Raw genomic sequence first — 24,250 nt, 5'->3', positions numbered from 1 at the left:
TTTGCACAGATGGCATGCATGTAGGATGCCTTCCACTTCCTCATGTTGGCATATGTTGTCTTTTCCAGAGCAGGCTTGAAGTTTAAAGTTTAAACAGGCCAAATTAGCACCAGGTGACTCATGTATTGTAGTTCAATTTAAAATCCAGCCAGTAATAGCCATAGTAATTGGTACTACAGTATTTGTACCTGGTTAGCAGAGAGAGGCATTATTGTGAAAGTGCCTCCAAATGAAGACAGATGGACCTTTATTGTCTTTTTTAACGGATGCCATGCTCGACCTTGCAGGTGATTTATCATCAATCAAAAACATTTAAATGATTTCCTGTGTTGTCCTTGAACAGCTGACACAGTTTTTTTTTTAAATCTCTGCTTGGTAGCTCAGCTTGATTTTCCATCCGTTACATGTGTAGCGGGGGAGTGGCGTGACGAGACTCACCCTCTCACCCGTCCCAGTCAGTTCTGGCTGGGTTTGGGTTGGCTGGCACGCCGACTGCACAGTGCCGCAGCTGTGAGTGAACACACACACACACACACACACACACACACACACACACACACACACACACACACACACACACACACACACACACACACACACACACACACACACACACACACACACACACACACACAGCAGAGGTCTGTGCATTCCTAATTACTCCAGTGACATGGAAACACTACAAAGTATAAAGCATCTGCCTTTCGCCCCCCTCTTCCATTTCAACACAAATGCACTTTTTGAAAGGAGCAAAAGAGATAGAGAGACAGAGGGCCAATTTAGCACACACCATCTGTGGATATTACATCTGTTTAAGTGAATGGGAACAGAAATGTAGAGCTGATTTTTACCAATGATTGGAGGAACCTGAAAAAAGGGATCACCATGTTGCATTACATCCTTTTTACACATCTTAGCTTTTTCTTTAGATTATTTTGCATTTAAAGTTTTTTTCACAGACCGACACACAAACATCACCACTGTCTTTTTCTCATCTTAAAAAAACCTCCAGTATAAAACCCTCCACACTATTACCCTCTCTGTGTTACATTTCCATTTGTCCTCCATTTTCCTGAGCTCAAAGTCCCCTCCTGTTTATTCAAGGCTCTTTTTGACTGAAATCCTAATTTCCTGCTTTTGCTCATATTTCCGATTCATGATGTTCCTCCAACATTTCCTCCCTTACAGTAAAAAACATACTCCATTTGTTGGTCTGATTGTGTTCTTCTGGCTCTTTAAGTTCAAAGTCAAACATTAGCTTCACACCAGTCTCTGCTAGAACAAAATCCCTTTTTAAATATAAAAAATGCAGTGTTTTGCACCATCAAATATGCAACAGCATCCATTTAAGAGCTGTAACAGTGGTCAGGTCAGAAAGGGAGTGTAGTGCAGAGTGCAGTTGGTGTGCTGAGAGAGGGGAGGATGCAGGTCGAGGCAGGTAGAGATGGATGGCTCTCTCGCCTTTTATTTTCTTCTCTCGTCCATGGCAGCCAGCGGGCCACTGTTGAGTCTGAAGAGTGCCTCCATATCCATGGCTCTCTGCGTTAATGTCCCCTGAGGCTGGGGTCTGCGCTCGGCCCCGCTCAGACCCCAGCAGAGCTCAGACCACCGCTGCGGCCCCTCGCTCCGACTCCTCCATCCATTATGCAGCCAATAGTCCCCAGCTGCAGCCCTTACATCGCTCCATTCACCCCTACATTTGCTGCCCTCGCTTGCCCACTCTCTCCCTGTGTCGGGTTTAGTTGTTCACTCACTCATTCAGACACTCAATCAGCCGTGAGCACGAGTCCTTCCTCATGAACAGCCGCACATTCATCCAGGACGTATAAAACCGCCAGCCGTGTACTCTGTTATTGAAGTGATAGACTGAATTGAGTTTTAATTGAATTTAGATACATCTTCATAATTGCTGACAATCATTACACAAGATATTTACAGTCATTATGAAATATTACAATTGGAATTTACAGAAACTTTGTACAAAATATGCCTGACTTCAATGCCTGGATAGTGGGGTCCTTGTTTAGCCATTTCTGGAGAACAAAACATTGACCCAAAAGTCACTGGTGTCTGGAAGTGCTTTAGTTTCAGCAAGTAGATGCTTTTAGAGTCCATTAAAAAGAAAGAAAAGAGAGAAAAATTCCAAAAAGTACAGAGTCAGCAAAGTTGTGAATTGTGTTTTTCTTTTTCCTCAGTTAAATTGCTCTTTTTCTTTTTTTTTGACTGAATGGAACATTTGATCTGTAATTCAACTGCAAAAACAACAACAGAGACCCATTTAAATAGAATAAATCCATAATATTTACACAATAATGTGAGTATTGATTTATAAAAATGAATTATGTCTTTTTCTTTAAACATGATTTATGTTTATCTACAGTTTTTCAAAACAGAAACCTAATCACAATGAAACGCATCATACTTCTATCATTCAAAACTACTGATAATGATGATTGTGGATTGCGATATTTATGCAGCAACTCTGGTTGCAATGAAACTCAGCTTATCTGTCAGCAAAGTTCTTACACCAGCTTGAGTCGTGTTGAAGCCATTCTCCCCCTCTGAAGCTCCTCACGATGGCAGAAAGTACGGAGGAGTCAAATGTTCTCTTTAGAAAAATAACACGTGGTGAAATGGACTTTGTCAGCACAGCAAAAGCAAAACAAAACTTGGCCAAAGCGGCAGTGTTCAACAGTCCCGCTCTTTCACCGGACAACATGAGACCTTTAACAACTGAGGAAGCTTCTTCTGTTCAGCATTGGCACCATTGAAGCCCCACAGGGATGTCCAGAGAAAAGAGCGCCCCCTGTTGTCCAGATGTTGTCACCCAGCGACTCTCAAACATCCACCAAGGGGGCCGTCCTAAGCCAAAACTGCAATAAAAATAACTGACAGACTAACCTCAACTAGTGAAATTAAAATGCTTTGCGCTCCTTCATTATCATGACTGAGATGCAAATGAAATCAAACATAAGCATGCTTTTAAAGGATGTTTTTGATATACAGTAATTATAGGAAAATAGACTATCAAGGATGACTCCTTTAAAATCATTTATAAAGCTTTCCTGGATGCAGACAGCTCGGCTACGAAGTAAATAGATACTAAACAAAACAAATCCTTAAAGTATATGCAAACACAAGCATAAATATTTGATCCACAGAGAGTAAGCTACGAATGACAAATATTAGTGATATATTGAAATTCTGGAACAGGCACCATTTCTGTCTTTTTAAAAGTCGCTCTTCTTTTTCGAGTGTTTGTCAGACGTTTTAAGGTGTTTCCAAAATCCTAAAAGAGTCACTGCTGACTGAAGTGTTGGGTGCTGCTGCAGTCCATCCAAAAAGTCTTTGCATTCTCTTCAATTTTTCTAAAGTGAACCAGCTAAAAAGAGTTGGTGCACTGTTTATCCCTCATTCTTTCTCTCTCATCAACTTTCCATTATTACTCTCATCTAAATCCCCCTCTTCTCCCCCCCCCCCCTTCTTTTCAGGCTGGCCACCGGACGCCGCCGGGTTTTAATGGACGTAGTAGAGCCAGTAGACGACGTTGAAGAAGGAGAAGACGGTGGGGAAGATCATCCTGGACCACTTGTCGATAGAGTTCACGTCGGACAGGTCTGGGATATTCACCTTGAGCTGGGAGGCCCGTCTCCGTAGGCGGGACTTCTTCTGGGCGTGGCGCTCCAACGCGCTGTGGCCATAGTTCTGGCGGGCCATGGCTGCCCTGCGGTACTGCAGCGTCGAGCTATCGTAGGCCAGCATGGTGTTGCGGGGGTCTCCGGGTGCCCCCAGGCCCCGGGACAGATCTCCGCCACCACCCATCTCGTTCTTCATCTCCAGGGTGCTGAACAGGATGTTGTCGTCGGGAGTCATCTGTATGAGGGTGTAAAAACAAGTGGAGCCATGAGAAGTTACTGCCAAGAGGAAATCTAAAGGTCTTCAAAGTAACTCTAGCAAAATTACTATTAGCTACAAGGATAATTAGATCATTCACTGTGTAAATAATACTGATGAGGTGCTAGAATGGGTAATGCAAATGAGTCAAAAATTGTGTTACTTACAGTGACATTTTTTAAAGCACTTCAAATTATCATTGATCATCTGTCAATCAATATATGAGTGATAAAACAACCACAAGACTATGAGATAACATTCCTGGAAGAGCACAACATGCTCCACAAACTAATTGTCATGGAGAAATCTTCATTGTCATCTCAGAATTTCAACCAGAGTGTGGTTAAAATTCTGTCGATTCACAAGACAAACTGAATAAAAAGAAAGAGAAAGCAAAGGAAAAAAATGTGACAGGAGAAGGTTGAGAGAAATAGTAAGGACTTTGCAAAGATGAAGGAGAGGCTTAAAAGGTTCGGGGGGGGCAGGTCAGGAAAGACGTTGTGGGGATTGAATTTCGGATCAACATTTCTTCATCCATAGCCTGACTTCTGAGGTAAAACGTCCCTATAATCCAAATCCTGTCCCGCTGTAAATGGAGCTGGTTGTATTTTGTTGTTTTTGTTATAACTCACTTATAAAGCGAAGCCACTTAGTTGGCGCTATTCATCAAACTGAAAATGGTCTCTTTCGTTATCTGGCGATCCATATTTTTTAAGACAGTTATCAATTGACTTTTTGATTAAAATAATGCCTGCAGAAATCAAACTGCTAAGCCATGTTTGTCAGGAAAATGCATGAAGAGCAAACCAAGAGAGGGAAAAAACACAATGGTGGGAGTGATGATCAAAGTTGCCTTAAAAATCTATAGAAATCAAAGAAATGCACAAAAACTACAGCATTTTCTTCTGATCTGGATTGATTCAGATTGATGACATTGTTAGTTTTGACTTTCAAAACCTCCAGTACCTTATTTCTTTGCTCGCCTAGTCCTAATGCGGCATCGTCCACAAAGATGGGATCCCACATCGAGTCATATGCGTCAATTTCCCTCTGTTTCATTCTGGCATACAGAGCATCATCTCTCTGAACTACATTTCCCACCAGCCACTGCAAGCATACAAAATCAGCACTGTTACTTAGGGGAAATCGAAGCTTGCCACACTCAGAAGGAAAGGGTGTTTTATTTTTTTATGTTGCTGTTGTTCCTGCTAACTTTAGCAGCTGAATGAAATATAAAGGGAAGGTGATTTTCTTTCAAGGCGGCTTGCCCTTTGAGAGACACAGAAATATGGAGATAAAGCATAGGCCAATCATTGGTTCTTCATTCACTCTTTCAGATCCTAGTCTGAGTCATAAAGATGATACACAAGGCTAAACCAGTGAGAAACGGAGAGCTAGAGAAGGAGTAAAGAGGACATCAAGCATTGATCACAGCATCACATTGACCTTGAGAGGAGAAGAAGTCATTTGCTACAACAGAAACAAACACACAGACATTAACCGACAGCACAGATACCTCTAGAGGAGGTTCGCCTGCACATGTACCTTGGGGTCGGGTCTCAGCTTCTCATTATTGGCCACGGCTGCTTTCTCAGCCGCCTTCTTCTGTCGCTGGGGGCCCTGGCCGAAGAAGATGTAGTTGACGAAGGCGTACTCCAGCAGGGCCAGGAAGACAAACACAAAGCAGCCCATCAGGTACATGTCAATAGCCTTGACGTAGGGGATCTTTGGGAGCGTCTCTCGCAAGTGGGTGTTGATGGTGGTCATGGTCAGCACCGTAGTAATCCCTGGATACCACAGGTCACACGTTTAGAAAGAAAGTGAAGTCTTTAGACGCTGTAAGACATTTTTTAACATCATCTGTACAGTGAAAAACAATTTGACCAATATATTATGCTAGAAGTAGCCATGCAAGCTGCTTGGCTCGAGGAATGGAAATAGATATGTCGGTCAAACACTTGGTCCAGGCTAAAAGATCACAGCAACTTTTTATCTGGCTTTGGTTGGATGGCAATGAATCAAACATCTGCAGAAGTTCCCCTGCATGGCACGACTCGACCTGAATTGCTTTTGGTACCAGGTACTTTTCTGAATTTCATTTTCCACTGCAGATATAACACCTTCAATGTATGCGTGATTCGTGGCTGATAATCAAAGCGTTGAAGCGTGAAAATGCCTTAATGTCATCTTCAAACACATTGTGTTCTCTTGATGGATCTTTTCATCTACAAGTCTAATGGTAAAAACCAAAAAAAGAACCAGTCGAGTTCTGCTGTTATCTTCATGAATCATATTCATTTTGAATCTATTACAATCATCAAACCTTAATTTAAATGTGTCCAAATAACTGCAAAAGTATTGACTTTCCTTTCAGCCTTGGCTATGCTGTAGGTTTACTACAGCTTTCTTAACTAACAAACCTACTTATAAATGACATAATGAATGAACAGGAATGTTCTGTTTAATGAGAATTTGCCCTACATCAAAATGACTGAGATCAGGTGCTCATCTTCAAAGGATTTCAGTATGTGCTTGTGAACATAAGCATTCATGTTCATAACATGAATTATATAGTATTTATTTATACCAAACAGACCTGAAATAATGTGAACCCATATGGAGAAAAAGATCCACCGAAACCTCCTGAGACTAAAACTGTGTGTGTGCATGTGTGTGCGTGTGCGTGTGCGTGTGTGTGTATGGTGTATATTCAATCATGTATTCAAATGGACAGAGGACAAACTGTAGGCTACATAAAAGCACGCTGTAAACATCTGCTATTAGTCACAGCACAATTCACCTGTTTTTTTTACACACACACACTGTGTTTGATACATTAGTCATTTGCATGCACAATCTGCATTTGGTCAGATTCACACGTATTATAAATAACCCGGCAGCCAGCATTGTCACTGTAGCATGGAGCCTCATCTCTTAGGATGCGCTCGCTTGCTGCATGTTTTCAGGAGGCTGAGCGGAGGCAGATCTTTAAATCACGCTACCCTCTGAATGCACCGTCTGGGGCTCCAAGCCGCATGTGTCCCACTCCAGAAAACAAATGGTGTGTGACAAGAACAACACACATAAAGCTCAAAGCCATTTCCTCTGCTGCCCTGACCTGTCATACCCAAGTTTAACACTAAAGGGAGCTTTCATTTTAGTATCAGGGGCGCTTTGACATCATGTAAAAACATTAAAATGTATAAGGCGCAGTTATGCAAATGTTGCCACCTTTCATTTGGCCGAAATGTAGCCGTGATCAGGCTCTGATAAGCTGTAATCTCCAACCAATGGGGGGCTTCGATAGACAGACAGGCAGAGATAAAGACAACACGCTTCAAGGTCGAGCTGCAGCGCATCTCGCTATGCATGAGTCATGTATATAGTCATCTCTGAACAACAGACATTTAGCCAGGCAGCCTATCACACACTGCTATCACTCACATGCTTAAAGCTAATGGGAAAAAAAGTCAATGCTGGGAAAACAAACCAGAGATCAGGCTGACACAATGTATATCTAATGCAAGTCTAAATGTAAAAGGCTCAACATGGTTAATAGCTCTTTTCATGCTCTTATCATTTAGCTTTAGGTTATTTCCCAGGGTCACTGTTCAGCGGTGGCGAGGCGATCCTACCCAGGGCCACTCTGGCAGCCGAGGCATCGTAGTTGATCCAGAAGGAGACCCAGGAGAGGATGGTTATCAGGATGGAAGGCATGTATGTCTGCAGGATGAAGTAACCAATGTTCCTCTTCAGTTTGAAGCTGAGGGACAGGCGGGGGTAGGAACCTGAAGGAGGCACAGGGAGAGAGGAAGTGGGATGGAAATAGATTTTCCCTCAAAGACTATAAATAAAAGCTTTATTTCCCGTGACACCAGGGAGGATCCATATCTTACTTGTGTGGATATTGAATAGGAAAAAAAAAATGAAATTTACTTTTTCTTTTACAATAACCCATTTTCTGCGGTCAATACACGTAAAAACCCACACCTCCAATGTCAAAGAACCGAAGTAAAAGTGGACTGTTGTGTACCTGTAGAGAAGACCACGTTCTTAGAGATGAGTTTATAATCAACAATGGAGAACTGTGGCAGCTCTATTCTGTCGACCCCGGACACAGCGCCGTCTCCACCTCGCCAGTAAAACTCAATATCATCTGTTGTGTAGCCATCTGCAGACCAAAGAGAAACAATGTCATCACCAAGTTATGGTCTTTAATGAATGGTACCAGAATGGTATGCAGGAATGTTAAATGTTAATGTCACTTGTTTTGCATGTTTTAGCTCACCTACAAAAGAAGTTCTTAACAATGGGGACGAGACCCTCTCAAGGGGTCTCAGGATGCTCAACATTTGGGCTATGCTAATGTATGTTCAGTTTTGGGAGCATTTTGTCGCTTGTTTAAAACAAAACGGTGGTATTGGATAGAAGACGAAATATGAACATTTTAACGAGGTGTAACAAGTTGAATTAGCATTTTTAAGTGCTAAAAGCATAAATGTTTCAGAATCAATGTTTTAAAGCATGCACACATTTTAGGATTCATTTGTTTACCATTAACTTGAGCACACCATGAAAGCTAAATGACTTGACAACTGTTTCAGATTTGTAATCCATCACAAAACAAAGCAGAATTTATTTATTGTCAGAGATCAAATATAAATGCATGTTAGGAACACAGCGGACGCATGTCATTTTTAAAATGCTTTCTTGGTGGTGTGTTCAAATGCTTAATGGAAACTCCAGAAACATCACTCTCTTGGCTCTCAGCCACCAAAACAAAAATCATGTTGGCTTGTTGTGTGTTTTCAAAAACATAGCTTTTAACCATTTCCTAAATGATATATGTTGTGGCTTTCTTAAACACACCAACAATAAAGAGTTTTTCAAAAGTCCTCTGTCCTCCTCAAGTACACCATCAATAAAACCATCAATGAAGAAAAAGTAAAGCTTAAGAACAAATCGATGTAATAGATTATGATCTTAAATGTTGTTGTTTTTTGTAGAAAAACTGCTCAAATCCAATGCATATAAAAGAATAAACTAATGTTGGGAGCAAAGCATTCTGCAGTAGCAACTTGCGTGCTAATTTGAAGCTACATAACACAGCCGAGATTTGGAGCATGATGTTTGTTGCACATGGAAGCAGTCGGGGGACTCCTGTGTTGGAGACCGTCTCTGACATGAACAGCGACTAACAGGGAGCAGCCATCTCTGTTCTCCCTCACAGCGCTCTGAGATCTACTTTGTCTGCCTCGCACTCAAAATAGAGGCAGTGACCTATTCAGATGTGATGAATAATTAAACTGCAAGGCTTTGATTTAAAAAAATTAGCACACAATTCTCTTCTGTGGTTGCACTGACATTCAAGGTGAAGTTAGTCATGGTGCTCGTGTTGGGTTGTTATTGGTTGGACAGGCAGCCAACTTCACCCGTAGGCTTTTTTCACAGCAGACATTTTGACTCGTCACAGGCAAAGCACAGGTGTTGCTAACAATATCAGCAATGGCTGCATTCTTCATGAAGCTGCATGCCCTACACCAGGGCCCGGAATACTGAACAGACATTTTACATTTTACTATTTACACATACCAAGACATGTCGAAATGTCTGCTGTGAAAAAAGTAAGGTTGCACTATTTTATACTACCAACAAATCCCATGAAAAAACTAAAATTACAATTGGTTTCCCGTCTCTTTACAAATTCTGGCTTATTAATCGTTCCTGTGCCACTCCGTTTCATCCTGAGGATTTACATGTTGATTTAATAAAAGGTCTTAAAAAGCCCACAAGGCCCTGTAGCTTTTAGTAAAGGTAACAAAAACAGCAGTACATTCTGCATTAGTTAGGGGCTGTTTTAATTTGCAGATTAATCCAGAATTGGTGGTTTAGTAAGTCTTTGATTAAAAATAAACCAAAGTGTTTTTGGGTTAATGGTAATGAAAGAACATGTCAGCCATTTTTTGGAGGTCTTTAAAACAGAGAAATATACTAGAATTTGTTACACAACAGATACTTGTTAAATTAATTGGGAAACAGATACTTTGTTTGTAGCAGTAGAAAAAAACAAGGAAAAATCAGGATATAAGAAAAGGTTACAACTAAAAATATAAACACCAACTAAAGTGTTTGCAACATGTTGGCTTATTTACGATTTAGCCAATAAAATACAAGATGTTTAGTATATGTTCTTCATTGTTGTTACTATATTTAGAGGAATCAATAATTTCTTCATGTAGGTCTTTTCATGGGATATGTTTAAATTAGAAAAATGGAGATAATCACCAGTTTGTTAGCAGGCTGAAATAAAAGAGAGAAAACACTTCACACGCCCTGGTGCAACTGTTGATCATAATGTTGAAATTGTAGCAGATACAGTAAGCTCTGCCTCCACTTCTGCATTATCATGATCCCTGACTTGTGCGACTTTGCATCACCCCAATTAGGGCCGAGTCCACAGTTCTGATCAGCCATGACAGGCTGCCATCAGGAGGCTGTTGTGGAGTTTGGGAAAGGGAGACGATTGGCCCAAGAATGTCTTAAGTGAGCATTTTATATCGTGTACATAAATGTAGCTTCATTACTTCAGGACCATTGTCTTTGCTCAGTAAGATGTCAATGTATTACATCACTGTACTCATCCTGGGCTGTCATGAGAAACAGTGCAGTATGAGCTCCACGATGTGCATACATATGTGGGTGTGTATTTGCATGTGTGTTTATGCACTACAATAGATCTTAAGTGTTAAAGAGGTACAAATCAATTATTGCTCAGTCCGGCATGTGAGACCAGTGGTCTGAGCCGCTGCAGTGAGTTCCTGATGTATCGGGGGATCTAGGATTTAAAGACTAGTGTCTGTTAAAAATGTATCAAGTTTATCAAGGGAAGTGAGAGTTCTCTGGGCTCATTAGTCTGAATAAAATAGCATGCTCTGGCATGAAGCGATTCCAACGTTAAAACCATTGCCAGTTAATCCATATGAGAGCAGATACTGCCTGGTGATCAAAACTGGAGCTGTGTGTGTGTGAGGGAGGGAATGTGTGTGTGCATTTTGTGTCGAGCTGCCTGAGAGAGGAGGAGGAGGAGGAGGAGAAAAAGAGAGCATGAGTGATGGAGAGAGAGATAAAAAGGCTTGGAGAAAAAAAGACGAGGATGAGACTGTGCAAAGAAAGGAGATGAGGAACGGAAAGGGAGAGTGATGAGGAGAGAGATGGCGAGCATAATGGGAGAGGAGCAGCGAGAGGCGGTTCTGACCCGCACTGTTTTTGTGCCACTCAACCCTGCTGGCAATAGCGTGATCAAACCCAGAATGACTGAGCCCTATACACCACATTCAGCCCCATAATCCTTTTCTCCGGGGACCCAGATAAAACACGCAGAGGACCTCGTCTTTCCTCTCATGTTCCTCCACACTCCCTACCTCCCTCCCTCCCTCGACTCGAGAACGCTGGATCACATACAAACTCCATATGAAATGAACTCTTTGCACTGTACAAACATGGAGGCAGTTTCGGGAAGAAGCCGCACATAGCATCCAGGATCAGCACAGCCCTGGAACACAGGACCTAATCAGGCTGTTCCACGCCTTGGGAAGCCACTGCAGTTGGAGTTGAATTAATTAGGCTGGATGTTATCAGTCAGTGAGCCATTAGTGATGTTCCTCTTCTCGATGCGTATCGCTTGATATCTCATCAGCCTTTCTCAGCGTTTTACTGCAGTCTTATCAACCTCCCTTCTAACTTGCTGCCACCGGGCCCGGCAGACTGTTTCCAGGACCAGATTTCAGAGCTGCATGTGTACGTGGGATCTGTTTAATTCAACGTCTACGTGTGGGCGTGAGAGCTGGTTGTCAGGGACAACGGTACTTACAGCTTTCAATCTCCAAAGTGCAGTTCTGCTCATCTAGAGGGTAGCGGCGCAGGTCCATCATGCAGGCTGCAGTTGTGGTGATCCTACACACAGAGTGGGATGAAAAGATATAGGACTCATCAAAGTGCCGGCCCAGTTCATTTGACCTTCAACACACAGTACGATGTACGCGTCGAAGCAGGGTGATGAAAATCTGTATAACTGAGGAGCAACTGACATAGAGCCATTACATAAATGTTGAATTGAGATGAAATCTCAATCTGATGTTGTTTGCCACATAGGAGTCATTTGAATAGAAGTGTGTTGAAAAATGTGTAGAATCATTTCCTGAATCCACCAGTCACCCCCGACCATTAGCTTTGCTCTGTCAGTCCTTTTAATGCACATTTCCTATATTGCAGAAACCTCCTGCTGATCCCTGCAACTAAAACACAACGTCTACCTTTGCATGCTATATTACAATTTTAACCCATATTCCAAAAAAGATAATATTTTTAGTCAGCTGTTAACATGGCTAACATATTTGAAGAATCAATCATTTCTTAATTTAGGTATTTTCATGGGATATGTTTCATCAGTACTGTAAGTAGGTATGCACAACTCATCACTGGTTTATTTTGAAGTAGGTAAAACAGGAACAGGTTAAACCTCTGGTCACACAATCCTTTAATGAAGTCGCTGAGTGTGAGCCAGCTCCGTCCGACAGGTCGACTCAGAAAGACGTACTTCCTGTTTCACACACGACAAGTTGGCCCGGGTTGAGACGGGCTGGCACCGGGCCGTGCCAAACCCCGAGGCAGCCTGAGAGACACTGGACACACTGTTTAACTCCTGGGACCTAATCTAGTATCCTGGACTAGTAAAACAACTACACAACACACACAGACACACACACATACATACATACACACACACACACACACACACACACACACACACACACACACACACGACAGAATGATATATGATGTAATTTATTGTCTTCGGTTTTGCGATTGTATTAATGTGTTATTTATTATTTGCATGTACAGCACTTTGGGTCGACCAAAAATCGTTTTTAAAATGTGCTATATAAATAAAACCTGATTTGATTTGATTTGAACATGATAGCATCATGCGACCATTAACAGTAATTGCAGCCTGCGGGAGAATTCCCAGTATTGGTAGATGTATTTTTGACCTTGGGTTTCCCTTGTCTTGGCTGGTTACTATCTACTTACTGAGTTTTTTCATCTAGTCTGAGAAATATGCTTGCATCTATTCACATTTTAGGAACATTTCCAAACTCTTTCTTTCCTTGCATTAGAATAAGAGAGGATAAACGGTGGTGCTATGGAGTGGAGGGATACTGTGGCTGCCAAAACTAATTCACAATGTATTTCCTCTTAACTTCATCCGGACTACAAACTTGTGCTTTGTCTTTAATAATTAAGAGCAAAAGTTTATTTGAAATCCGTCTACATAAGTCTTGCAGCTCCCCTGGGCCCAGCCTGGCAAGTTAAGGATTTCATTTTTGAAATGTAGAGATGCTCAGTGTTTCTCTCTCACACACTCTCTGTGTCGTTCTCGCTGCCTCCTTTTTCTTGCTCTCTGGGCTCTTATGTAACAGCCAGTTAGCAGGGCCACTGGGGGATTAACACAGGAGTCTTATTTCTGTCTTAGTTTACCCCTTTATGGACACAACTTACCGGGGTTTTCACCAGCCAAACACTCATCACTCACCACCACCTCTAAATCATCACGGTGGCAGAGGAAGCAGGGGAAAAGTGGAAATGAGGCCAAAATGGCAGGGGTAAAAATAACAGCCTATTTATAGCCCACCTACATCATCGGCAGAAGTCTCGAAGCTTTTTGTCTGAGACTCTGCATCACTGATCAAGAGCTGCTTCTGCATCCCCTGGCCCAGCTAGCATGTCCAATCATACGAACGGTAACAATTCAGAAACAGCTGGAAACGAGGGAGGAGGAGAGAAGAATGAGGATTTCTCTGCAGGATTCCCTCCTCGTCTTCGCCTCTCCTCCTCCTCCTCATCCTCCTCCTCCTCATCTCTGCTGCAGCGAGAGTCTGCCGTGGACCTCTGCAGCAGCAGCAGCAGCAGCAGTAGAAGCAGCAGTGATCATGAAGCACAGGCTTGTTTGCTCTTCATCAACATCAGGGCCAGTCCCCCTCTCTCTCATCCCAACCTGCCGGAGGAGAGGCCACGCTCTAACAGATCACGCAGATTCACACACGCTACATTTGCTCTGCGTCGGAGCTAATAGGACACGGAGCGTGCGTGTATGTGTGTGTGTGTGTGTGTGTGTGTGTGTGTGTGTGTGTGTGTGTGTGTGTGTGTGTGTGTGTGTGTGTGTGTGTGTGTGTGTGTGAGTGTGGACCCCCCCTCAAGGCAGCCTGTGCACCTTTATTTCCAAATGACCTTGTTTACGGACACAACACAACCACCACAAAGACAGAATCTCATTTCCAGGGAGCGTCAGAGCAGACGCCAACATGCAGATTGGCAGTTATACAAGCGGGTTACAAACCTGCATTCCTTTAATTAAACTGAAGATGTTATTACCTGGACATTGTAATGGAGTTAGAAGTTCAATTAAGATGGAGAAGCTTCCTCCATTTTGGATAGAGAGCTGAGGAAACATGGCATGCAGGAGTGTCTCTCCCTGCTCAGGCACTGTTGCCAAATTTGAAAATAAAATGTCTGCAGTGGCAACAAAAAGAGTCCAGCATGTGCCAAGGCATGCCAAATCAAAGGATGGATTTCTTGATTTCAAAGCAAAGGCACACACACCTTGCCTTATCAATAGTTTGAGAGGGATAACTTTGAAGGCGATTCTAAGCCTGTATTGATGATCTTGACAGAAGAAAAAGGCTTATTTAAATCCCTCTCTTCCTCCACTCAGCAGCTTTCTCCTCCTGGCCATGCGATGTCATCTATTGAGCTGCAGAGTGGCACACTCCTCGCCCAGACAAAAGAGGACGTCAGTCTCCATAGCACAAGGATATGTCCTCTCACAAAAGGAGTTACAATATTCACAGAAAGGAGGAGACAGGGAGGGGAGGGAGGGGGAGAGAGAATCCTAATAATTTCTCCATTTTGAATGAAGTCTGACCTTCATGTCTCTTTCTTTCTTGCTTTCTGGCTCTCCCTCTTTTTCTCATTCCCGCTCTGTGAATGTTGAGGGACGTGCATCAGGAGTCATGCACCGAATGGACTTTCCTCCATTCCTGCATAAAATGAAAGGCTAAGTGGGGAAAGTGGGTTCTTTCCTTTTGTGTGTGTGTTTCTTTTCTTGCAGCCTGGGCGGTATCTGTGTTATTGGTTGAGCCTTTTCATGGGCTGGGTAATTAGATCAGACTGCCTCCCCCCGAGAGTCCAACCGAGCACTGAAGTGACAGTTGGGAGCACTGTTGCAATGTTCTGCTCCTCCTGATAATTGAACACCAGGATTTGGCAGGATTGGGATATACTATATATATGCAGTGAACGACACCCTTACCCTTCCTCCTCCGCATGCACCCCAAAAATAACACTCACAAACACCCACCCACAGACACATCCCACACACACACACACACAAACAAATAATATGTTTACTGTTTCTGCTTATTATGCAAGGTGTTAGCGAGACAACATCGCACCTCATAGCGTGACATATATATTTTATAGCGTTTAATATTCAAAAGAAAGCAATAAAGTGGCGCAGGAAATTGATTTTGAACAATAGACATGTGCACACAAGGTGTTTACCTAGTCAGTATTACGTGTTTATTTAATTTGTTTAGCACTAAAGTCATGGCTTAATATGCTACGAAGCATTTCTACTCATTAAGATTTAAGGTGTTCACCAGTGGTTGTGTATTGTACTACCATAAAGATAAGAGTACTCAAAGGAGACTAATTTAAGAAGAATGATTCAAATCAAACGATTGGATGTCGACACATCCTAACTTTATGACTCCAGCGTCAGTCAAGCTCCAAAAACACTGGCTCCTACATTTCCCATGATACTATATTTTCTTTAGAGAAAGTAACATTTCCGTAAGTACATTATTACACCTTCAACTTTGTGCGACTTTACACTCTACTACATTTCAGAGGCAGATATTGTACTATATATATTTGTTCTAAAGCTGTGTTTATTATCGTCGCAAACAAAAGACACTATCAATTCATTGGGATGCGTAGAGTAAACACAGCACACACACAGTAAAAGCTTGCTTGCATGTTTTATGCATTAGTCAAATCAATGTAATGATATAATAAATATTAGAATACCTTCCCACAACATTGCCAACATTTGGCTGATAATGAAGGACTGTATCTTTAGTTTTGATAATGCTACAATTACTTAACTAAAGGATCTAAATACTTCCTCCACCACTGCTGACCTTTCACGTTTAACCATGCATTATCATCTCACTTACAGCTGGTCTGCTCTTGTTATTGATGAAACTGATCTATTAGACACTGTCTATCAAATTGTAATGATTGTAACGATTGTATGTATTACTTCATGAATTTTACTTGACAGACTATACGTGTTTTGTCCTTGTTTGTCATGCTTTACTTTTTGTTAATTTCTTCATGTATGTATGTAAGACGTTGCTTCGGTCGGGACCCCCTTGAAAACGAGATGGTGCATCTCAAGGGGTTTATCCTAATAAATACATTTCTATACACACTGGTGATAAAGACTAACATGAATTGATAGCCAAACACATTATGCCACGGCTATAACGGCCTTGTAGGACGTGTTTTCACATGTTAGCTGTTTTCCCGTGGAGGACTGTGGGTCTCCTCTCAGTTAGCCATTGCTTTCTCATCCAGCCAATCCCTGCTGCTGCTACCAGCCGGCCGTCTCTACAGGTATGTGTCAGCGTGCTCACAGCGCACAGGCATCTGGCCGGGCTGACTCTGACAGAAGCTTGTGTCTGGACTTGCTAGCATCAAATAAAACCTGGACCAAACCCACGAACCAAATAATGGAGGAGCCGGGAGGCATCAGCACTGACAAGGACAACGTATCTGAGGTAACAACAAACAACCCCCTGCTGCACGCACACCCTCAACTTCACAACAAAACTCTCCTGGCCTCCATTGCTTTTTAGACTGTTATGCCAAAATATGGGGCTTATGTAATTGAGTCAGAATGTTATGAATTACATTTCTTGACTGTTGAAACAGAATGTAGTGATGAATAATCGGATGCAGTGCAGATACTTACATTTTTTAAGCAGTATTTGCGCAAGAAGGGCATCTCAGTCGAGAGAGAGAAAATGACTGAATGCTGCAACATCTTGAATTAGCAACAATAATCTCATCTTTTTAACAGGGACACTAATCTGAGATCATTTGCACACACCACACATGTACGCACGCATACACACACACACACAGATCAGAGGAGGCAGCAGCACTAGGCTGTGCTAGCCTGTGAAGTCAAACAGCAGCATCAGAACAAATACAGATCCAGTGTTTGTATTGAACTTCTACATTTTTGATTATGAGTTTTCAATAATGGATGACACACTCCTCAGAGGCATCACAGTCCAACACCACAAAGAAATGTCTTGTAGACGGGTTGAAACCTCCCGCACAATCAGCCTCAGCTCGGCTGTTTGCTCCGCCCTGCTTTATTATTGATCACAACCAATCCATTATTGAAATTGAAATCATCAGGGGATGTGAGAGGCTAACACATTCTTCCCTCTGTTCACAGTTGTGTAAGGCTTTACTATCAGGCCTTTTTTTCATAGATGTGGCCATATGATAACATTGTACTCACTGAAGAAAGTGCTGAGATGTGAAAACACGCTGACAATCCAACAGGCAATAATGATCAGATAGTTAAACCAGATTTTCGAAAATACCCAACACAGTCTCTTTGTGTGTATTAGCTGTAGCTCAAACAAAATGGTCTTTTGTGCTAGGCGGCCCGAAGAGGTACAATTCTCTAGTATTTCATTAGAAAACAGCCAAAATACAATAAAGAATATTAAAACATTTACATAGTTTTGTTTTTTGTCAGTCTATAGTAATCTCTTATTGTTCTTTAAATAGAGTTTCAGTTTGTCTCTGCGTCATGTTTAAGTTGTCCAAGTTATTCAAGTGATTGCCTGAGATCGCATGCTATGGTTTTATTAAATGTGCCAAGTGCTAGGACTGTCTTAGGGAAGAAAGCTTTTAGATGTGCAGCTCCACTAACTTGGAACAGTCTGCAAAAAGAATGTAAAATTACCAAGCTAGTACCACTACATGTTTTTAAAGCTCGGTTGGATGCTCCACAGTCAGATGCTGTTAGTACCTGTACATGTGGATAGATATGTACATTTTAATCCCTGTACATTTTGCTGTATGATGTCCTTTTGTTGTTCTGTTGTTTATGTTTTTATGTCTTCATGTGGAACCTACTGCTGCAGGTCTCCCTTGAAAAAGAAATCATTGATCTCAATGGGATTTTACCTGGATAAATAAAGGTTTGGAATTGAATTGAAGATGCAACATGTTAATTGCGCAACGTTACAGAACAAAGGTAGGCATACTTATTTCAATAATTTTTTTCAGAAATCTAACCACATAAGTACGGCATGTAAACCGTATGTATTTGAGAGTGAAACCTAACGTTGTAGATGCACTTTCTCGGGTGCAGGGTGCCCCTTTCTGTAGCTTTACAATGGTAGTGAAAACAACCTTTCTTTCGTCTTTATTGAACTACTCATGCTGCTTGAGCCGTCAATTTTAAACAATGTGGCTTCGATCCAGGACCTCAGCTATTAACTTGATGAGTATAAAATTATAATGACCAGTAAGAATGATGGCAAAACCAAATAATAAGAGCAAAGTTGAAGAAATATCACATTACTGTATGTTGCATCATGCCGAGCAGAAAACTACAATATTTTCAATTCAAAGTGTGAGTTAATTAAGAGGCTCCGCTCTGATAAAATTACACATAACTTAATCATGCCTTGTGATCAATCCACTAATGGTCATGACAGACTATGAAGGGCAGGGGTAAAAGGCTTACCTGAGTCCATAAAGCACCGTGCCATCCGGGTGCAGACGGATCATCCTGTTCTTGACGGTGACGCCGTGAACGAAGGACTTCTTGTCGTTTAGAAAGTAGGTGTCAGGCACCCACAGCGAATCCGCCACTCGGTTATCCAGCGTCAGGTTGTAGGCGATCTCGGAGTAGGACAGACGTTTGTCCCGCCAAGCCTGCTGGAAGTACATCGTCAAGGTGTAGTCCTGGAGGACAGAGAGGGGAGTCCATTAAACGAAGCCACTTCAAAGACAAACTGGTGACAATCAATAACGCTGACAGTATTTCAACCACGGAGCCAAAAATACACTTTCAACAAAATGTACTGACAATTTTTCAGGGGCTTCCCGTACGATAGGAATATGTTTTATTTCCTTTATCCAGCAGTGGTAGGTAACCAATTACATTAAGTCAAGTACTGGTATTCTATTCTATGCCACTTTATACTTTTACTTTACTTCACACAGACATTTTGGACTTTTTTTAATTGACACTTATAGTTACAAGTTAGTTTTTCCCTAAAAAACACACTATGTGCTTACATGATACTATCAATATTGCAACTTTACTATACTATCAATATGGGCTTTTTTTGGTTCTCTTATGTTGCATTAAGGGAGTATGACTGCATTTGGATTTGACAAATAACTGACCTTGAACATTTAGCCTTTAATAATAATCAACCCAGAAGTAAACAAAGTATCTAAGTATGATATCACATTGACAAACAACAACAACAAAATGCCCTTACATGTATTACATTTGATGTCACTTGTTAGACGCTTTTATCCAAAGCGACTTACATACTCAATACTGTGGGCAGTCCCCACAGGAGCAATTTGGGGTGAAGTGTCTTGCCCAGGGACACAACGACATGCTGACTGCAGTGGGGTTTGAACTTGAGAACCCCTGATCCCAACACCAAGGCTCTATCCACTGCGCCACACGCCTCCCTGTAATCACTAGTATTACTTTAACTCTGCAACAGGAGACATTCTGCACAATGTATATTATACATTTTGAAGCTTTAACTACATTTTGAAGATAAAGCTTTCTCCTTTTACTTAAAGGTGGGGTAGGTAATTTTGGAGAAACCAGCTCGAGTGCGCTAGAATTTGAAAATACACAGCCGGAAAAAATCTGCCACTTCCTTACAGAGCCCCTCCTCCAACACTTAAGAACGCGCACATGACCAATGAGGGCACGAGATAAGTTTGTGCACAGATGGAAGGCTGACAGGCAGGTAGGCCATCCAGTTATTTTAGCCGGGCCGGCTCAGATGATTGGTCGTGCTTTTTACAGCGCTACGGCTTCCACAGATGACATTTTTTTATGGATTTTTTGTCAAAGCACTTTAGATATTCATTGCTATCGGGATGTTAAGAGCATTTCATGGAATATAACAAAAAGTGTGTCTCGAGCCAGTTTCTCAAACTTACCTACCCCACCTTTAAGTACCATTTTCAAACTCAGGAGCATGGTATTTCTCAGTACTTCTTTCGCACCTGCCACCATCCTCTCAACTGGGAAACACTTCTAGCTCCAGCAGCATGTCACCCCTCATGCGAACATGACTCCACAGACGTGTCGCAGCACGTGGTGTGGACTCTGCATAGTGAGAAGGTCATCCGAAAGGTCGTCGCGGTCTGAAAGGCCACGGCCTATGCTAGGGGCCATGGTGGCTGGGGTTGGGGGGTTAATAAAAATATCTACTTCCACTTTGACGCTACTTTCTGCTTTTTAGAGAAAGACGCTAATGCAAGCAAAATCCTTTATTGGTGTTGTTTCTAATTCTGCATACTAAACATCCAGAAAATAATAAGATTAGGGCTGTGTGTCAGATTCTCACTATATCAGTATCAATTGAACAATCAAATTCATCTTTAACTTGTTCTCTTAGTCTAGATTTGAGTGTTGAGGTGGAGGGAGAGGATTTAACCATAGCTGTACAAAACATTAAAAAAAAGACAATAACACTAACGGTAAGTGAAAAGGAAACCATTTGAAACAATTACCAAATATATGACAATTATCATTAATATCTTTGCATCCCAACCCCCCTAACTGATAGGGGAGAGTTGTCCACATTGGAAAAGCGTCATTAATACTGTTTGTTTTTACACATGCTCAGAGATGTAGCAGTAAACTGTATCTCCTCCTCCTCCTTTCATTTTTCTCTGCTTCTCACTCTTAAAAAAAGACTTACACCCACACAGCCACAGTAAAACACAGCACTGCAGTTGGATTTGCTCTGTTGCAGTGTATTGCAGTGCAATCGATGAGTAGGAAAACAAATAAAAAAATACGGTCCGTGAAACGAGGCCCTTGAGCATTTACACTAGGCAGCCATCATCATCACTTATCGCCATGTGTGTTTCCAAGCCAAAAATTGATCATATCATCACACATTATAGTGACACTGCAAAGTAATAGCCACTTCTTGCTCTTAAACTCTTATCATTCATTGCATGCAGTGTGCACGACCAAAGCACTGCGTAAAAAGGGCATCTAAAAATACATGAGCTGCTGCCATGTTGATTTTTTCAGGAGTGAAAAGTCAGGCGAGGACGGCCGCATCCTTATCCTGTTTTACAAGAGCTCCCACTGAACCCTCCTCTCCACTCGCTCTCTCTCTGTCTCATTATCAGCCTGTCGATCGGATATCGCTATCACCTCTGGGATCGTTAGCTGCTGCCTGCAGACTCCCTATCTTCACTACCATCCTTCGCCATGTTGATGAAGAAAGCAGCTACAATCCTGTGAGCGGAAGAGGCTGCTAGCAGAAGCTAAACCTCTCTATTTTATAAAACTGAGGCTAATACTCTTAAAAGGTATCTGAGCAAAATGAAGCAGAAATTATTTATCAGGGTGGTCTCTGACTTTCGGCAACAACCTTTCACTCTTATTATTTTTCGATCCATTACATTTTTTGATAAACCTGGAGCAAATGTTACATGTTGGTGCATAACAAGGGCACTGAGTGTGTCTGGTGCAAACAGAGCTTTTGATATGAATGAATTTGAATTTAAGATAAAGGACTAATTATTTTCATAATTACATAAATATGCTCTTTAAAAATAAATACACATCGTTTAGTCTGAAAGATCCCAGAAAAACTGGGAAATGCCAATCCCAATTACAAAGAGTCAAATATTCCACAAAAAAGATTTGTCCGACCAGCAATACGAAATCCCAAAAAGTTCCAATCACAATGATATCAATCCTAGAAAAGCCTAATATTCCTAATATTAAGAAGATGAAACTTGATGAAAATATTTCTGCTTGATAAATACCTCAAGAATAACAGGTTGTCAAAAAGTATGGCATTCATTATCTTTTGATGGACAGACTGATGGATGTCTTGACTCATAATCTCAGCACCAGAAGGATTTTTGATTATTGGTTGTGTCGAAAATTATTTCCTTGTTCCCTCACTCAATAGCCAAATCAATTGTATGTGTAGGCCTATAGAGTACTATCACACATCACAAATTTGCCTTAAGGAGCTTTACAATCTTGACAGCTATGACAGCCTCTATTGGGATAAGAAAAACTTCCCAAAAAAAGTCTTAACAGGAAGAAATAATGGAAGAAAGTTCAGGAAGAAGAAGAACTGCAGAGGAGGAATCCCTCTCCCAGGACGGACACATGCAATGCACTTCATGTACTGAGCGGACCAAAATAGCAACATTATAATAAGTCTGTCACTCCTCTTGATATTAAAGATAATCAGTATTTTACAGCAATAGTGCGAGGTAACATTTGCATTTTTAAATAATAAGAAACGTGTTTTGCTTATATTAAAGGTAGGGTAGGTAATTAAATTAAATGCTTTGACAAAAAATACATTAAAAAATGTCATCTGTGGAAGCCGTAGTACTGTCAAAAGCTCGAACAATCATTTCAGCCGGCCCGGCTAAAATAACTGGATGGCCTACCTGCCTGTCAGCCTTCCATCTCGTGCACAAACTTATCTCATGCCCTCATTGGTCATGTGCGCGTTCGTGTGTGTTGGAGGAGGGGCTCTGTAAGGAAGGGGCAGATTTTTTCCGGTTGTGTATTTTCAAATTCTAGCGCACTCGAGCTGGTTTCTCCATTCTTACCTACCCTACCTTTAAGCCTTTTTTCAAATGTCCCTTTTTCTACCAAAATGTAAGCGCCATGACACTTCAGAAAATCACTTTTTTATACATCCTCACACACTGACTCATGAACAAAAAAATAAATAAACTGTGTTTTACATTTATCTTAAATAACATAAAGAGAATATGAGATTTTGGAGACAGCCTCTGGCCTTTATCACAGCAGACATTTTACGTAACACCTGTGATTTTCTTCAAAAGCCCACAACATTAACGATGTCTCTTATTTAAGTTTCTATGCCATGTAGCTAGCATGCACAATACAAGCAACCTGAAACTGAAGCAGGTGTTCCCTGTACCTGAAACTAAAAAGCATACAGTTTACACCTGGGCTTTTCCTTTGATGTCTGAGAAAAAACCCTATTGTCTACAAAACTTTTTAAAATGTCCCTTGTTAAGTCACTGAGCTTGGATTCAAGGCTCATACAGAAGTGTGTGTGTGTGTGTGTGTGTGTGTGTGTGTGTGTGTGTGTGTGTGTGTGTGTGTGTGTTTTGGGGGGTTTAGGAGTATAGAGAGAACACCTGGACCTGCACGCTGCCTCCTGGCTGCTCTGTAAAATGGCAGCACAATTACGGCCTCACAGATGGTGCTGTTTACCTTTGCTCGGACATCACATGAGCTCAGAGAGGGACACAAAATACGGGCACTTCCCCTCTCTATCTCTCAGTACAGGCAAAGTTATTGTTCAGCGAAAATATGGGAGCCAGGGAGTACATTTTGTTCGGTGACAAGCTAAAGGGGTGCACTATTCTGGTTTTGTGCAGAAACACAAAGCAGTAAAGTCACGTTTCCTCATGCAAACAAATCAAATCCTTGACAGCAGGATCATTTCCATCACATCAACTGCAATATAAAATGCATGTGACACAGCATTAGGGCCGCAACTAACATTTATTCAATGATGATCTTTAAATAAAAAATGTTGTAGGTCAGAAAACCAACACATATTTACCTCACTATGCTATAAACAGAGCAAGAAAGCAGAAGCTGGAAACGGCATGTTTGTGTTTTTTTTGTTAATAAATACTTAAAGGATTAATTCATTACTTTAGCAGTTGGCAACAATTGTTCTGTCAATCGAATAATCAATCATTGCAGACACAACATATATCAAAACTCTGCGATTCACACATTAAATGTCAACATGTTGCAGCCTTAGGGCTGCTCGATTATGGCAAAAATCATAATCTCGATTATTTGGGTCAATAATTGATGATCACAATTATTAAAAACGATTATCCATTTACTTTGAAAACATCAATTTATTGAAAGAAAAAAGGTGTAGTATGTTCTTAACAG

The 24,250-nt window shown here is 41.4% G+C and overlaps 1 protein-coding gene across 2 annotated transcripts in view; it reads right to left on the bottom strand.

Annotated features, from left to right (window-relative positions):
* Positions 1–1,850: 1,850 nt before the first annotated feature.
* Positions 1,851–24,250, bottom strand: part of gabrb2a (gamma-aminobutyric acid type A receptor subunit beta2a) — a 30,583-nt gene continuing 8,183 nt past the window's right edge. The window contains exons 4-10 of one of the 2 annotated variants that reach the window (XM_010782138.1): positions 18,794–19,014; positions 11,765–11,847; positions 7,928–8,065; positions 7,530–7,682; positions 5,440–5,681; positions 4,861–5,001; positions 1,851–3,873 (exon numbers count right to left, since the gene is read on the bottom strand). In XM_010782138.1, coding sequence (XP_010780440.1) covers positions 3,517–3,873; positions 4,861–5,001; positions 5,440–5,681; positions 7,530–7,682; positions 7,928–8,065; positions 11,765–11,847; positions 18,794–19,014 — 1,335 coding nt within the window. In that variant the 3' untranslated portion in view covers positions 1,851–3,516. The remainder of the gene's footprint in view (positions 3,874–4,860; positions 5,002–5,439; positions 5,682–7,529; positions 7,683–7,927; positions 8,066–11,764; positions 11,848–18,793; positions 19,015–24,250) is intronic. The other variant, XM_010782139.1, reaches the window with a different exon arrangement.

The sequence above is a fragment of the Notothenia coriiceps genome, unplaced genomic scaffold (assembly GCF_000735185.1).
Source record: "Notothenia coriiceps isolate Sejong01 unplaced genomic scaffold, NC01 NC01_scaffold00024234, whole genome shotgun sequence".
Taxonomy (NCBI): domain Eukaryota; kingdom Metazoa; phylum Chordata; class Actinopteri; order Perciformes; family Nototheniidae; genus Notothenia; species Notothenia coriiceps.
Note: the sequence above shows the minus strand (reverse complement) of the source record. Positions and strands in the feature narration are given on the sequence as shown.